The sequence below is a fragment of the Martes martes genome (genome assembly GCF_963455335.1).
Source record: "Martes martes genome assembly, chromosome: 2".
Lineage (NCBI taxonomy): Eukaryota > Metazoa > Chordata > Mammalia > Carnivora > Mustelidae > Martes > Martes martes.
In genome coordinates this window covers 152320813-152338625 of record NC_137889.1, presented here as the reverse complement: position 1 = coordinate 152338625, position 17813 = coordinate 152320813, and the positions used below count along the sequence as shown (strand labels likewise).

Here is a 17813-nt window from a genome sequence, read left to right as displayed (position 1 = left end):
CCAAATTCAGGTCTTCCTTCATAAGATCTAGCTTGTCCTCTATTCTGACTTTGTGCCAGGAAGTTGGGGCTCCTCTATATGTGCAGACATTTGAGTCAAGATCAGTGACCATAGACTTTCCATGTTCTGGCTTCCCAGGATGCTATGCTTTCAAGGTGGGATGGCGTGGACACCCTCTTTTGTCATGCAAGCTGGAGACTCTTTTCCCTCTTTCCCACCCTACATGTAGAAAGTCCCTGGACCTGCCATTATTCCTGGTACTTCTTCCCCTCCCCAGCTCTAATTCCAGCTTTTGGAACAACACCCCTCCCCGCCCCCCCTTCCCAGCTTGGCCTCCTGCCTCCTGCAGTTCTCTCCTTGCTCTCTTCAGGACTCCCCTCTGCAGCCAGGGCAGTGGTCCCCAAACTTATGAAAGGGAGAGTGTATTAGTTAGGGTTCTCCAGAGAAACAAAACCAATATACATATGAATGATATCCTAGAAGAAATTGGCTTCCATGAATATGGAAGGTGAGAAGTCCCCTGATCTCCTGCAAGCTAGAAACCCATGAGAGATGGTGCTATAAATTTCAGCCTTAAGTCCTCAGGCCTGAGAAGCAGGAGAAGCAGTGGTGTGAATCCCAGTCAAAGAATAGAAGAAGCCTGAGTCTACCTCAAGCAGTCAAAGTAAATTCCCCCTCCTCACCCCTCTGTGCTCTATTTGGTCCTCCAGTGGATTGGCTAGGCCCACCTACAGTGGGGAGGGCAATCTGCTTTTCCCAGTCCACTGATTCAGATATTAATCTCATTTGGAAACACTCTCACAGACATACCCAGCATCATGTTTAACCAAGTATCTAGCACTCCATGGCCTGATCAAGTTGACACATCAAATTAACTATTACAGAGAGTTTTATTCCCCATACTCCAAAGGCAGAATATTGTGCAAAAAATCTTCCTGCAGGGGACATAAAAACTGTAGCCCCCCCGAAGTATGCACACGTCTGCTTTCAGAGTCTGAGACTCAGCAAATGAATGTAGAAAAAAGTAAATCCCTGCAACCTCCACCCCACCTCACCCCACCCACCCCATGACTTACACACCAGGCTTTCTGGGGCAAGGCCCCTTAGGAATTTGCATGATCACCATGCACTGTGCAAATAGGACAATCTCAAGTCAACACGGATGCTGGACCCTTAAGGGTCCAAGCCTTGCCCGTCCAGCAGCTTGTCATACTGTCCTTAACTTTCCGTTAATGCCTCTCCCTGGGAAGGCTCCCCTTGCCTGTCCCCTCACAGTCCATTCTGCATCAAGCCCTGGTGCTACTTCCATTCCTGGCACTCCCCCTACTTGTGTTTTCCTCCCCTTTCTGACCTCCTGACTGACAACCACTCATCTCTTTAAACCCAACTCAAGTATCCTCTGAACTCTGATTCCTTTCTGCTAGGATAAAGAGAGATGCCATTTATTCAACAAATATTTGCAGAGTCCGGCACTGTGCTGGGATCTAGTAGTAGACTCGACAAAAATCCCTGCATACAATTCATTTTCTAGAGAGGGAGACAAATAAGCAAATTTTTAAAAATAACATGTTAAACATATAATATATCAGATGAAGGTGACATGGAGAAAGATAAAGCAGGAAAAGATATGGGCATGGATTTGGAGTAATCAGGGCAGGTATCACTGACAAGGTGGCATATGAGCAGAAACCCAAAGCCATCTAGATGTCAGATGGGAGAATGCTAATCCCAGAAAAGGCAACAGTGTATGCAGAGATAAGAGAGAGTGTGCTTGACATGACTGAGGCATGGCAAGGATTTCAGTGCAGTGGAAGACGACTGACCCAAAAAGAGGATGAGGTGAGCTCAAAAGGTTATGGGAAACCAGGTCATATAACCCCTTTTTGGCCCTGACTTTTCCTGAGTGTTTGCTGGAAAGCCAAGGGAAGATTTTGAGCAGTGGAGGAATATGATTTGGCTGACTTTCAGAGTACTGTAGGGGGAAGGTGGAAGCCAGGATTGGGAGGCCTATGTCATGGTCCAGGTGGGAGATGCTTATGACTCAGGTTAAGAGAAGGATGGGGTGGTGAGAAGCGAACACATTTAGGATTAGCTGATGGAGTGGATGTGGATATGAGAGTTATATTTGAACCAGGGATAACTCCAAAAAAATTTTTAACTATTATTTTTATTGTTTCAAAGTAGAAATAACATGAATTCTATCATTTTTAAATGTACAGTTTTGTGGCATTTAAGTTCATTCACATCGTGCAACCATCACCATTATATCTCTAGAATTTATCCTCTTCCTAAACTGAAGCTCTATACCCTTTAAACAATAACTCCCCATTCCTACACTTCCCCTTAGCCCCTGCAACTACCATGCTCCTTTTTATCTCTAGATTTGACTACTCTAGGTTCCTCATATAAGGAATCACACAATATTTGTCCATTCGTGACTTGTTTATTTCATTTAACGTAATGTCTTCAGGGTTCATCCAAATCATGACATGTGTCAGAATTTCTTTCTTTTTAAGTCTGAATAATATTCTGTTGTATGTATATACTACATTTTATTTATCCAATCATCCATCAATGGGCACTTGGAGGGGGTCTCCATCTTTTCACTATTGTGACTTAATGCTATGAACATGGGTACAAATACCTGTTCAAGTGCCTGCTTTCAATTCTTTCAGAAATGAAATTCCAAAAATATAATTGCTGGATCAACCAGTAATTTTATGTTTAATTATTTGGGGAACTATCCTATTGTTTCCTACAGTGGCTGCATCATTTTATATTCCCACCAGCCATGCTCAATGGTTCCATTTCTCTCTACATCTTACCAACACTTGTGTTCTGGTGTTTTTAAGAATAACCATCCTGATGGGTGTGAGGTGGTATCTCTTGTAGACTTGACTTGCATTTCCCTAATGATTAGTGATGTTGTGTTGAATATCTTTTCATGTACTTGTTGGTTAACTCCAAAATTTGACCTAAGCAACTGGAAGAAGGGAGTTAGAGAATATTGCATGATGTGAGATGGATAATATTGTGGGAAGAACAGGTTTTGAGGGGGGGGAAATAGAACTAAATTTGAGATGTATATTAGATATCCAAGTGGAGATTTTGGTAGCAACGGGACACACGAGTCTAACGTTCAGCTGATGAGTCCAGCCTGGACGTGCGAATTTGGGAATCATTAGCAAACAAGCATGCATAAAGTCATGAGGTTGGATAAGATCTCTAGGGAATGTCTGCAGAGAAGGAAACAGTCTGAGGCCTAAGCAATGGGGAACTTCTACTTGAAAGATGAGAGATAAGAAAGAACTAGCCAGATGAGGAGTGGCCAGTGATCAGGAGGAGGGTGATGTATTCTGGAAGCCAAGTGAGGACTGCTCTGAGGAGGAAGAAGTGATTTCTTATGTCCAAAGCTGCTGAAAAGTTGAACAGTCGGAGACTAAGAATTGGCTATTGTTTTAGCAACATGGAGATCGTTAGCGAAACGGTACCGAGTTATTTTGGTGCATTGGTCAGGTTGGAAGCCTGACTGGAGAAGGTTCAAGAGAGAAGAGAATGTGGGGAATTAGTAACAAGAGGTGTAAGCAAAGCACCTGAGAAGTCTTTATAAAGGAGTGCAGAAAAATGGGGGACTGGGATTAAGAAGGATTTTTGTTAATGATAAAAATCACAGCACATTTCTACATTGATAGAGGTGATGCATTAAGGAGGGTGCCGGAAGGAAGGGTGAGAGTTACGGGAGCAGTATGACCCTTGCTTCAGTGCTTGTCCCTGCTCCCCTGCAGACTGCTGACAAAGTACCTCAGAGCCTCTTAAATTTACTAGTTGGCTTACTAGTCTCTCTTTGGGTTTTCCAGCAATAACATTGTTTTATAAACAGCCCTAAAACCTCTGTGGCCTATGACAATAGTGATTTAAAGATTTTTTTTTTTTTGACAGACAGAGATCACAAGTAGGCAGAGAGGCAGGCAGAGAGAGGAGGGAAGCAGGCTCCTTGCTGAGCAGAGAGCCCGATGTGGAGCTTGATTCCACGACCCTGGGATCATGACCTGAGCCGAAGGCAGAGGCTTAACCCACTGAGCCACCCAGGCACACCAACAATAGTGATTTATTTCATGATCAGATTGGCTGCTGTTGGGCAGCTCTCTGCCGGGCTTGGCTGAACCAGGAGAGTGCCAGGCTTTGAGTTGGGCTCTGGACTGTCCATGTGTCTCTCATTCTGGGAACTGTGGCTACCCTGAATCTACTCTTCTAGTGTAGAGGGTAGAAGCACAAGGGGGAAGCCGAAACACAAACACATTTCAAGCCTCTGTTTGCAACAAGTCCACTCAAATTCCATTCATCAAAGCAAGTTATAAGCCAAGCCCAACAGGGAAGGAAAAGCAAATGAGATACACAGACTGGGAGGACCAGGACCAGGAAGGGGATGGAAGGGGGAAAAATTGGACAAATAATACAATCTACCATACCTGATCTAAAATCCTAAACAGAATGATTTTATTTCTTCTGTTTTTCCAGCACTTACCACCATGCCTGGTAAATTCTGCAAATGTAGTAAATGCTGCAAAAAATCTTGAAAGGAGACTATTACCAGCTCTTTTCTAACCATGGTTATGGTTCTGTTTCTTTTAACTTAGGATCCAGAAGAATTTGGGTTTAAATTCCAGCATTCTCACTTTTTAGCTAAATGGCTTTTGGTAACAATATCAATAATAGTAAAAAGAATAACAGACAGCATTTCTTGAGTGTTTACTGTGAGCTAGGAATGCTGTTAGGGTTTTGGTTCATTATAATGTGCATTATATGTTATATATCCATTATATATCCATATAATGTTCATGATAATGTCATTTTAGTGTCCAAGCAAATCTACGAGGGAGGTATTGCTTTCTCCATGTCATAGATGAGGTGACTGAGAATCAGAGAGGTTCAGTCACATACTTGAGGTCACACAGCTAGAAAGAGGTGGAGTTATGGTAAAAACCCAGCTCAGTAGGCCCAGTAAGGCCTCCTTGTGAGCATCATGTTATGTCACCCGTGCATGTGGAGTTAGGATCCCCATCAGTTTCCTCATCTGCAAAATAGGGCCAGGCATGAGAACGTTCACTTTGTAGAATCATTAGAAGATTAATTGAAAAGTCCTATATCAATTACCTGGCCCAGTGAAGCTGACACTCTGGGCACTCAATAAATATTCTTTCCTTTCTTCCTTTTTTATTTCATTTCCAACTCCGGCGGCCAGACTTGATGGAAAACTTTCTTCAAAATCTCGTGCACATACTACATCAATTATAATTTTGTTAAACCTACAGTTCTCAACTTCTGAGACCTCTAAGACCCTCACAGGCCCTCTGCTGAAACCATTAGCAGTGGATTTCTAGAACTCTTAGGAAGACGTTTGGACGGGTTCAGTACTTGTCCTGGCTGCTGAATTATTCACGTCCCTTGATGGATTGTGAAGCTGGCCTCCTACTGAAGAGGTGGATTTATCAGGGAGGCTCAGGCCAGCCCTTTGCTGTTTCAGTTGAGTAGGTGGTGAGTGAAGGAAAGCAAGGCACCAGGCCCAGGGGAAGCGTGGGTCTGTGCCAATTCTGCTCGGCAATTGTAGACTGAGAGGGTGGGAGGAGCAGATTGTGTGTCCAAAAGGAGATGTTTCTTTCTGAGGGCAGAGTGTGGGAAGAGAGGAGGAAGAAACATTTAATGAGTACCTACTATGTACCAGACACCTCAGACGTGTAATCCTATTAGATCCTAAAAAAAAACAAAACAAAACAAAACAAAACAAAACCAGGTCTGTTTTAGAGGAAAGAAACTGAGGCTCCAAGAAGTTAAAGAACTTGAGCAATTTTTTAAAAATAAGAGTCAGAAAGCAAATATATATATACAAACTGAATCAGGTTTGTCCGGAAAACCCAAACACAGTCCAGCTGGAATCAGTTCAGGGTTGGCACAGCCTTGCTGGGCATCAGAGACCCCAGCTCCTCTTAGCTCACTCTGTTGCCAGCCTTCACCTCTGGTGTCCGCTGTGTGGTCCAAGAGGACTGCTCAGCCATAGAGGGGACTCATCCTGGAAGAAAGGAATAATAGGTCTACTTCTCTCCAGTGGGACAGAACTTGGTCTCATGGCTGCTGAGGGCTGGAAGGGAAGCTGAGAAATGTGGCCAACTGCCCATGGAGAAATTAGGGCTTCTATTTTTAAGGATGAAGGAAAGAACCAGATACTGGGCACACCAGGAATCTCTGCTGTGAGGAAGGTTAAGTCTCAGTCCTTCTCACTCCAGAGGACCCAGCTAGCTCCATTGCTCCTACCATATTGCCTTCCTTAAGAGAAATGCCATTGCCACTGAGACTTCTGTCCAGCTTAAAGTGCCCTCTAGACAACCATGATAGGAACAGCTGGGTCTTATCAGGTGCTTACTGATGTGGGAAACAAAGACAAAAGAAAAATGAAATTTCCTCACTACCCACAGTCCACTGACATGTACTTGAAATAGGCAGAGTGGCATTTCTCTAGGGACTCAGCTGCCTTAATGTTAATACTTTGCTAAGAGCAAAAGGCAATCTCAGCCCAATCCCCAGGATCCTGTAAGGCTACTTAAATATATAAAAATTCCTTTGGAAACTTCCTTTATCTTTACTCCCCAAGATATATGTTGGGAATCCTCCCCTAAATATATGACCCACCAATCCATGTGAAGGGTCTCATGACTAGGGTTTTAGTAGGCAGTAATAAATGACCTTTTCCAACCATTGCTAGCTCCCTCAAGGTTCTGGAAATCTTTCTTCCAAAATTCCTTAGAGACTTTGGTTATCCCTAACCCCTTCCCAACTCGAAAGTGTGTAATCACCGCTCCTCTCTATTCCAGGGCAGCTCTTTCTGCCCATAGGTCCTGCCCCAGTGCTTTAATAAAACCACCTTTGTGCACCAAAGATGTCTCAAGAATTCCTTCTTGGCCGTCAGCTCCAAACCCCATCTTTCTTACATCACTTACTATAAACCAGGCACTATGTAACATGTCTTATAGCAATATCTCATTTAATCCTTCAGTCACCTATAAAGCAGGAACTTGATTCTAATGAGGAAACTGAGACTCAGGAAGACAGCACGTGCAAGGTCAGACAGCTAGTGAATACCATCAGGATCCATACATTGAATGACAAACAGGATCTGCACTCAGGCTGTGGAGACTCCAAGCCTAGTCTTCTCATTGTTATCTTTGTCTCCTTCCTGTCTGTTCCCACTTCAGGGCCTCTGCTCCTGCCCATCTCCCTTCCTGAATCCTATTCTTTCAATCTCTCACCGCCCCTTGCAAAGTCCTCCTTCTATTTACCAGTAAATACTCTGAGAATCCGAATCAGGCCAGGCATTGTACTAGGAGCTTGGGACTACGTAATATAGAAAGGGCCTTGTGGAGGGTCCCTGAGGTCCCTACTCTGAAGAAGTTCACGTGTGACTTCGACATCTAGCACCCAAGTGTCCATAATGGGACACAAAAGGGCCATAGCAATCAAGTGGTGCAAAGTGCTCAAGGAGAAGGATGAATGGGATAAGTTTCTGTTGTCTGCAGGGAAGCTAAAGGACACTTTATACAGGAGGAGAAATTCCTTCTACTTTTTTCCAGTGGTTCCAAATAAAATATTCTTTTGCATCTTTTCCTTTTTAAAAAATTCTTCTCATCTGCCTTTCTCTAGTGCCCCTGCCCACCTGCTTTGATCCTATTTGCCCATTTACCTGCTCTATCCCACTTCCCTTCACCAGTAGCTTTGGGGAAGAATGGTATCCATCCATCACCTCCCCTTCCCTGCCCTCCATTCTCTCCTTAACTGCACCAGTCTGCTTTAGTCCCAGCACTGCACTAAATCCTACCACCTCATGATTAATAGTACAAGTCTTTTTTCTCTGGACGGCAGGTACATTAATTATGCAGTTATTTGGTATCTGGTGTTTCTATGCATTGTCTCATGTAGCTCTCAGGATAACCCTAGGAGTTTGGTGGTGCTGTTAATTTCATTTTGCTGTTAGGAAACTGAGCTCTGGAGAGGTTGAATTACTGCCCAAGGTCAGCAACTAGGAGGCAGTGAAGCTGGAGCTCCAACCCAGGTTAGCTAGCCCTGGAGCCCAAGCTCTTAACTATTCCTTCTCTAAAAAGCAAGAGACAACACTGTAGGGGAGGAGAGTAGGAATGGGCCAAGAACTGGGGATGTGACCTAAAAAATGTGGTAGAGAATTGAATAGCCCCTATGGGAAAAAGGAATAGGGAATGATTATGAGACATATTGATTAAAGTGTGAGCATTCTTCATCTGTGAGAACACAGATGAAGTTAGGCATCTTTCTTTTTTTCATTCTAACAAGGTCTTTAATGACCTAGATGACCTCAAATCTATACTGATCACGTTTCTTTCTTTTTTTATTTTTTTTTTATTTTAAGTTTTAAATTTTAGTTCCAGTTAGTTGCCAAACAGTGTTATATTAGTTTCAGGTTTCAGGTGTACAATATAGTGATTCAAAGGTTGGGAATCTTAAGGATCAGCTGGGAGTATTTGACAAGGGTTGAGGTGGTTGGGTTGATCTGCTATTTTGAGTGCCAAGGATATGAGGCTAAAGATGAGATAGGCAGGGGGTTTGAGGATGTCATTAAGAAGTAGTTGAAAACCATAGGAGACTCTTAATCTCAGAAAACAAACTGAGGGTTGCCGGAGGAAGGGGGGTAGGGGGAAGGTGGTGGGGTTATGAACATTGGGGAAGGTATGTGCTATGGTGAGTGCTGTGAAGTGTGTAAACCTGGCGATTCACAAACCTGTACCCCTGGGGCTAATAATACATTATATGTTAATTTAAAAATTTAAAAAATTTTTTAAAAAGAAGGTAGTTGAGATGATTGGCCATCAGATTAGAAAGGGAGGTGGGGAAGGCATGGAGTTAAGATAAAAACAGACTATTGGACCAGGAGAACAAAGAAATATCAAGCTCAGAAAAAAAACTTGCAGGAGTGAGGAAGTGGAGAGGGTAGAAAAAGAAGAGGATATCTTGAAAGTAGGCAAGATGTCCCAGTAGAGTCACCCCAGGAGCTCACAACTGTGAACATTCATACATGTCTCCATGTTGCATATGAAGACAAGTGTGAGGCTTTTGAAAGTTCTCAAAATTCTTTGAATTAGTTTTTTGACACAAAATGGCATTTTTTTCTCTTGCTGGGAGAGGATACTCTTCCTCCATCTCTTCACTAGGATTCTGTATTAACTATGAAGACTTCAGGTTTTTTTTAAGGCCAAGCTTTGGAATTTCATTCATAAGCAAAGAGCAGACCTCAAGTTTACTGGCAGGAATGGAAAAAGAAAATATGTTTGCTTCATAATAGTGAAATGAAAAAAAAAAACTGTGGAGAAACAACTCAATGTCTATCAGTAAGAAGCAGAAAAAGAAATTATAACAAAACCATACAATAGCATATAAGGCAGCCAAAAATAAAAATGAGGCATCTCTTTATGTACAGAATTACATAGTCTCCAAGATCTACTGCTAGGTAAAAAAAAAAAAAAACATGATCTAGATGAACATGTGTGTGTATTATAAGAAGGTGAGGAATATAATATGATATGAAATGTAAAATAACATAATGTACTTTCTTGTTTGTGCACACAACATCCTTGGAGTACCTTTCTGGGCAAGGGTGTCCAGGAAAGGGAGGTGAGTCTGGCACTTGTTGAAAGCCAGGAACCCTGTAGCCAGATCTCAGCCAAGCAGAACAATTGGAGCAGACCCTTGCTGGGGATTATTTGGAGACTTTTAATTGCGAGACACCATGAGTAAATATATATATGCCAAAGGGCCATCAGACATTGTGTGCCCACCCACAGTGTGATACCATCTCCACTACCTCTGATCTTGTGTTAATTCAAGGGTATGCATGTGGGGAGAGTTTTCACAAGACAGAGAAGACTCACATGAGCAAATGCTGGAAAGAGTTATAGACCTGAAAACCCAAGGGATAGTGGTTTTACTCAAAGGGGTGGAACATTTGGGTTCTTTCTTTATTGAGTGCTTTTGTGGCATCGTGATTCAACCAAGTTTTCTGTTCTTCAGGTATAGTTGAATGTTGGAATTCCATTCTCCCAGATCACCACCAACACCAGCAGTTGATTTTATCCTTCATGGAATCAGTATGCCAAATTTCATGGAATAACCTTCTTGAGAATGTTTTGTTCTTCACCATGAAAACCTCATTCGTGTTCAGATTTACTCATGGTGCAAGCTTGACTCTACTGAAGAGAACCTTTGTCAGTTGGGTGTTAGGTGTACAGAAAGAGTTAACATAGCAGGCCCAAGACAGCATGTGCCTAGAGTGGTCAGCTTGCAAAGTGGCCCTCAGTTGGCATCTGGGAACTTGGATCTTCAGAGGGTTCCCACCACCCAAATTGTTAAGAGTGACTCACTATGCCTAAATTGCTTATGCAAACTATGTTATTTATGCTGAGCACCTGCTTTCCTACTGGGGGTTTGCAATTTTGGTATTGCCAATAGAAGTTGCCTACTTGACTAGGCCTCCGTAAAAACCTTGCTGAGTCTTTAAACAGCTATTTGGTAAACAATAGTTCACAAATATTGCTACAACTCCTTGATAGGGAAATTCAGCAAGTCCCGTGTGATTGTACTGGGAGAGGACTTGCTGGGGGAGGACTCTTGGAAGCCTGAGCCTAGTTTCCTCCAGACCTCTCCCTGTTCATCTTTTCCCTTTGTCAAGCTTACTTTGTATCCTTTCCCTATAATCATAATAATCCTATGACTATGTGCTGAATCTCCTGAGTTTTCCTAGGGTAATGGTAGCTATTGGAACAGATAACTACCAAGACTTCAGAGGTCCAACACAATAGTTTATTTCTTGTGTATAGAAAGATCAGTGCCAGTGCTCCTGGTGGGTGGATGGCCTTCTAGTCAGTCATCAAGGACCCAGATGCCTTCCATCTTGTATTCTACCTTCTTCTAAAGCCTCTGAGTCTTGTCTGGTAAGTTTGCAGATGAGAAAAAGAGACTGTGGAAAATACATGCCCTTTTCTTAACCCTCCTTGTCACCTTAACCCTAATGTTGGCCCCAAAATGACATCCCTACCTCTGGCTATATTCCTTTAGCAATTACTAGGCATATGGTCTCATGTAGATACAAGAGGACTACGAAATGTGATGTCTGCTCAGTGGCTGTTCTGCTATAGCAACTCTGTGGAAAGAAAGCATAAATCCTTGATGACCTGCTGTAGAATCATAATGATCTACTTATTATGAACCTATGGTGCCCTCAACTTCCTCCCAAGTGCTATGAGACAGCACACAGTAGTCATATTGTTCTTGCCCATATGCAGGTTGACATGTAAAAGGGAACAGGTCACCCCAAGTTCGAGTAGGTAAGGCTAACTTTTTCCTGGGAAGTCTCCTTTCCTTTTAGACCCCTTCTTCTTCCATAGTAACTGGTGCTGATCCCTGTGACAGCACTTATCACAAGGTTTTGAAATCTTACAGATTCTTGTCTGACTCACCCATTAAATTAAAACATTTCTGAGGTCACAACTTTTAGTTGTCGTATTGACCAGCATGTTCTGTGCCCTTCACAGAACCTGGCACTTCTGAGAAGTGCAGTAAATGCATAAAGGAATAAATGGTTGAATGGGACAGTGAGATGCAGTGTTGTACCATGCTGTGAGCATGTGCTTTAGAGTTAGTCAAAGTTTCTTATGTCTTGTGACCTTGAAAAACTTATTAAACTTCTCTGAACCTCAAATTTTCATTCTTAGAATGGGGAGGACAATACCAACTTTGCAACATTGCTCTGAGGATTTTCTGAGATTCTGAATGCGTATGTAGCACCTAGCCTTGTGGTAGGCACATAGTAAGCTCTGGAAAAATAGTATTTATTATTAACACAAATGACAACCAGTGGGATACCGATTTCAGCATTCACTTAATAGATCCAATCTTAGATGCAAGCCAGGAGAAGCCATAGAAACCAAAGGTGGCCAAATCGTGTGCAAGGATGATGAGAAAGAAGAGTTGTGGGGACAGCAGCTTTATTTCATTGGGATGGGGGTCGTCCTGGGAGGGAGACCTTCCTTCCTTTGGTCTTCCTGGGAGGGAGGTCCTCCTTCCCTTGTTCTTGCCATCAGAGAGTGTTAGATTCACAATTCTTAAGGCAGTGTTTACTCTCCCAGGAATTCACAAGATGTCAAGCCCATCTCATACCTTTACAACTACATCATTCAAGACAGAGCTCTGATTCCTTCTTCATTCACTCATCCATTTAAGAAATATTTTTAGAGTGTCCACCTTGAGCCAGGCACTGGGGATGAACAGTATTGAACAAAGAAGACTGAGCTCCTCTCTCACGGAGTCTTCATTTTAGGGAGGGAGACAGACAACTCATCAATAGTTAGATCACATGTAGACAGTGAAAATAAGATTTTCGGCAGCATCATGGATAAAAGGTTCCTCTTTCTCAAGTTGTGCAGTCTTGAGGTAAACTGCTATTAAATGCATCACAGATGTCAGCCCTAGTAGTGCCATTTGGCCTTCTTCAACAACTGCTTCACAATTACACACACACACACATACACACACAAAAGTTAAGAGTCTGTAAGTGTGAAGCTGTGTGGCGGGGACTTTTCAGAAGGATGTTTTTAACCTCAGTGCCCAAGGGAGCTGACGGGGAGTGCTTGGCCCCTGACTCTTGCTCACCTTCACCAGCCCAGCTCCTCTTCAGTCATTTTCAATGAGTTCAACATCCCGTGTGGGGACCACACAGCCCCTTGATTCCTCAGTCTCTTGACCCCTTCTCATCCAGTGACCTTACCCTCTTCTCCACTTTCACCATACCTTTGACCTTGTCACCACCAAAAACCTACTCCTGCCCCCTCCTTCCAGATTGTTGGCTCTAGAAAACAGCTCTGCTGCCTTGTCCCTCTCTCCACAATCACCATGTAAAACCCCAGCCTGAGATGACCTACCCCTCTTCTTTTCTTTCCCTGAACTCAGTCAGCTAAACGTGGCAGAAGAGAGTCCAGAGCAGAGAACTAACTGCGAATTCAAAGCCTTTAATGTTGCCTTGTATTTTACAGTTCCCTTCCCCCAAACTAGTTCACAACTTGCTCCTCCTCAAACCTCCCACACTTCCCACTTCCCTTGGAGCTCAGCACACTACCCCTGAACAGCCTTCCCTCCATCCTTCCTGACAACATAGAAGCCACCTTCTCGCCTCTGCCAGGTGAGCTCTGCCAGTCTCCTGTCCTATGTTCTTTACGCCTCCGCCCAGCTTCTCCTTCCCTCCTGCATCTGTGGGGTGGGGGGGTGGCATATGCAGATAGACTCTGGACTCTCCTCAAGCAAACAAAAGAAACAACAAAGCTATCCTGATTCCGTATGCCCTTCATCTCTAGCTCAGACTTCCTCCTCTGAGCTCCAGAAATTTATCTGTCTGCTCTGATGCCCCAGGAGGCAATCAAGTTTAATGTGTCCAGTACAGAATTCTTTATTTTCTTCCCCATGCCTATCCTACCTGTAGTTTTTTTTTCCCTTTCAGTAAACATCTACCTGTTGCTCAGGCTGGTTGCTCCGCCCCACCACACTCCCACGTTCCTGCATTTTCTTCTCTGCAGTAACAAAGTGCCCCTATCTTGTTCCTGAAGTTATGGAGAAACAGTCTTACACCTTGGATACATTTCTAGGTTGTTCAGTGTTGCCATCACAAAGGAGTGTTGTATTTTATCAGATACTTTTCCTCTGTCTGTCGACACATCCTGTGTTTTTGTCTTTTATTCTGCTTGTACGGTATATTCCATGAACTGATTTTTAGATGTTTAATCAACTTCACATTCCTGGGGTAAATCCCACTTGATCATGGTATATAATCGTTTTATATGTTGCAGAATTCTATTTTCTGACATTTTGTTGGGGTTTTTTGAAGGCTTTTTGTTGTTGTTGTTGTTGTTCCAAAGTGTTCTTCCCACCCCACACCCCTAAACTGGAGCTTATTAAACCCTTTGCTGGATTCCCATGGCACTCCGGAGGTCCCCTAGGGATCTCTGCCACAGATCCCCTCTGTGGCCTTTATGTGTCCTCACTCCGTCACTTGGCTTCCGTCATGCTCCTGTCCCACTTCCCTGCTTCCTCGCGGGTTTCTCCTGGGGACAATTTCTAACAAACCACTTCCACACCCGTCCTCTTCTCAGGTCCGGCTGGTGGGGACCCGCCCCAGGTATGGCCGCGGAGGAGGAGCAGCTCTGGTCACGTGGCCCCTCACAGCCGCTCCCACTCCTCACACTAACCCGCTCCGGGGATTCTCCTGCAGGTGATATACGCCCTCAACACGCGCCAGGATGAGGCGGAGGCCAGCATGGAGGCACTGCGCGAGGCCCACCAGGAAGAACTGCAGAGTGCCGTGGCGGAGACCAAGGCCAGGCTCCTGCAGGAACAGGGCCGTGCGGAGGAGGAGGCCCTGCTCCAGCGCATTGAGGCCCTGGAGAGCGCGCTCGAACTGCAGAAGAGGCTGACGCAGGAGGCGCTGGCGCAGTCGGCCACGTGCAGGCTGGAGACCAAAGAAAGGGAGCTGAGGGTGGAGGCTGAGCACGCCGAGCGGGTCCTCAGCCTCTCCAAGGAGATGCTGGAGCTCAAGGCTGACTACGAGAAGAGGCTCAGGCACCTGACGAGCCACGAGGCACCCCAGTGGAGCCGGCTTTCCCAGGAGGGCCCAGACACCAAGGGAGAGCCAGGCCATGGCCACGAGATGCGGGAGGTCCTGCTGGAGGTAGAGCGGCTGCGCGCGGAAAACCAACAGCTGAGCAAGGACTATGCCCGGAAGGCAGAGGAGCTGCAGGCCACCTACGAGCGGGACACCGAGGCCATCCGGCAGGCCATGCAGCAGTCAGTGAGCGAGGCTCTGTGGCAGTGGCAGGAGAAGGAGACGGACCTCCGCAAGAACTTCCAGGTCCAGGAGTCGGCCCTGCAGGCCCAGGTCAGGAAGCTGGAAGGGGATCTGGAGCACAGAGGCCGCAAGATAAGTGACCTGAAGAAGTACGCCCAGAAGCTAAAGGAGAGGACACAGGTAAAGCAGGGTCTCTTGCTAGCCTTCCAATGGGATCATAAACATGGTCTCTAATTTTAACACCTACTATGTGTCGGGCACTGTGCAAGGCACTTGACTCCCACCCAAGTGACTCATATTTCCCTTGAGTTCAACAACCTTCTGTCAGCAAATGTTTATGGAATTTCTACTGTGTGCCAGACCCAGGGCTACAGGTAGGAGACACATGACAAGCTGGACTGGGTGCCAGACCTCAGAGAGCTTCAACACTTAAAGTTTACAGAGACGATAATTTCGGTCTAGAAATGGAGAGGCTTAAAGACTAACCCTGCTAGGCACACAGCTTGTAAGTTTCTTAACTGACAACAGCCTCATTCTAAAGCCCTGCTCATTCCCTAACAATTTACCTGTCCTGAAATCCTGGGACTTGGCTTTCATGGCAAGCCAGACCGTTGACAAGACAGACCACTGACAAACCCCACACACTCATAGAGCCCCATCTCTGAAAGTCGCAGCAGCTAATATTCTTAGTAATCCTTGAGCACATTTTCGGTCCCAGGCACTTTATCTCATTTAATCCTCACAACCGAAATGTTAAATAACGTGCCCAAAGGCACACAGCCCATCAGGATGAGTAGGGATTGGGTGAACATGAGCCCCTGAATTCCAAAGACAAGAGCGGCTGCTGTGCACTGACCCACCTTTCAGATCTATGCACATTGTGTGTCTCCACTGCGAACTGTCCCCAGGGCAATGAGACCCTTTCTGTCTGTTTAGGACCTGGATGTGCAGCTCAAGGAGGCTCGGCAGGAGAACTCAGAGCTGAAAACCACTGCAAAAAAACTTGGGGAGAAGCTGGCTGTTGCCAAAGACAGACTGATGCTGCAGGAGTGTCACGTGACACAGAAAAGCGGTGAGAGGCTCTGTGAGAGTTTTTTGTTTGTTTGTAGGTTTTTGGTTTTTGTTTTTCTTAACAGAGAGAAGGGCCGCTGCCAGGTCGGCTGGTGCTGCTTGCGCCCTGAGACTGTTGAGGGAGCAGAGCGAGGGTGGGCTGTTTCATCTGACCTCTGGTGGGCGAGCTCAACCCAGGCAGGGTGCTCAACCCAGGCAGGGCACAGGTGAGCTGCCACAGTGTGGAGAGCTAAAAGGTATGGTGCAGCAGGACCCCTTGCCCCCCGAAACCTCTTCACCAGAACCACCACATGCTTGAACGGCTCAGCACTGTCTTCTCCTCCACGCTGAAGCAACACTTCATATTTTTCCCATCATTTCACAGTGATGTTACTGGGTCTCCCCAGTAGTACTGTGGGTGGGCGTGGTCAGTGTCTCCCATGATGCAGATGAAGAAACGAGGCTGAGGAAGGGTCGGTGGCTAGGTCAAGGCCACAGGTCATGATAGAACAAGTATATCTGAGCATATCTGACTCCAGAGTGCCTTCCTCTGGAGGAGGAGACTCCTTCATCAGCAAGTTCTTGAATACTACAGTGTGATCAGCTTGATACTAGGAGATATAGAAAAGACACAAAACATGGGCTCTGCCCCCAGGGAGCTTATGGGACAGTGACTTTATAGTCTGGAGCACCCTTTGGTATCATGCGGTGGCCCAGGCACCAGGGGAATGAAACATTCTGGAAAGAAGTCACTGTGGACTGGAAAGGTGTGGAGGAGGAGAGGTTTGAATTGGAACCAGAAGTGTGCGGAGGAGTTTGTGCAGTGTTTTCAAAAATGGGGCAGGGATGCCTCCTAAGAATATGGGAAGAAAACAATGAGCATTTCTAGTTATATTTATTTTTTGTCTTTTACATTTAAATATTTTGAATGTATATATATGCAGGAACATGCTCAGTGATTTTTTTCAACGTATGGAAAGCATGATCAAAACATTTTGACAATGATTAGTTTAAGAAGCTAGAACAGGGCAACTGTTTGAACTCAAGATGCTGCTTGAACAAAGACAACAATCACCACTTTGATTGTGCTTGAGGGCTAGAAGGCCACAGAGCAGGAAGTCCACTGGGAAGTGGGGGTAGAAGAGTTGAATAGCAGAATGGGTACCTGACTGCAGAAGACCTTGAACACAAGGGCATTTTAAATGATGTTGAAACTTACGCTTGCAGATGACATGAAGATGGAGCTAGTTTCAGAGAAGGAAGTCCTAGGAAAGGCGAATGACCCGGAAGGCCGCAATCTCCCTCCTCAACAGGAGCCAGACTTTCCCAAGGAGTGTCCGTGCACCAAAGGAGGCCCAGAGGCACAGGTAGTGTCTGACCAAGCCCTGGGAATGAAGAAGTCACAGGAGACTTTGCCGGAATGAGCTTCGGGTAGAGGCCAGTTCCCAACTATGACAGAGCCACTTGGTACCAGCAGGTCCCGTGGTTTTAGGGGTGGACATGTGGGTGTGAAGTTCCAGCTAATTTCCTGCCATTTGAAATTAGGAGACTAAGAATATAGCAGAATTCTCCCTACTTCTTTCGCTGGCTCCTGGGAAACTAGAAATTTGCATAGGACTTCCACTACAGGTTCCCCAATCAAAACAAACAAAGAATTCTTTAGACACCGCTGGAGTGGGCTGGAATATCCAATCCCATGACTGTAGGTACACGTTTCCAAAGAGTCTTTTGCTAATGGTGGGTAAAGTGAAGGCTGTTATGAATATCAGATCTATAGTTCTATGAACTTTATGGCCCTGGTGCTACGAGCAGTAAAACCAGTGTGTAAATGTTGTAAACTCTGTACCAAAGAGAAACG

General features: G+C 45.0%; 1 protein-coding gene across 1 annotated transcript in view; it reads left to right on the top strand.

Moving 5' to 3' along the window:
* FAM184B (family with sequence similarity 184 member B) overlaps positions 1-17813 on the top strand; it is a 159430-nt gene that overhangs the window by 62040 nt on the left and 79577 nt on the right. The window contains exons 2-4 of the mRNA XM_080796825.1: positions 14333-15085; positions 15842-15977; positions 17183-17322. Coding sequence (XP_080652951.1) covers positions 14333-15085; positions 15842-15977; positions 17183-17322 — 1029 coding nt within the window. The remainder of the gene's footprint in view (positions 1-14332; positions 15086-15841; positions 15978-17182; positions 17323-17813) is intronic.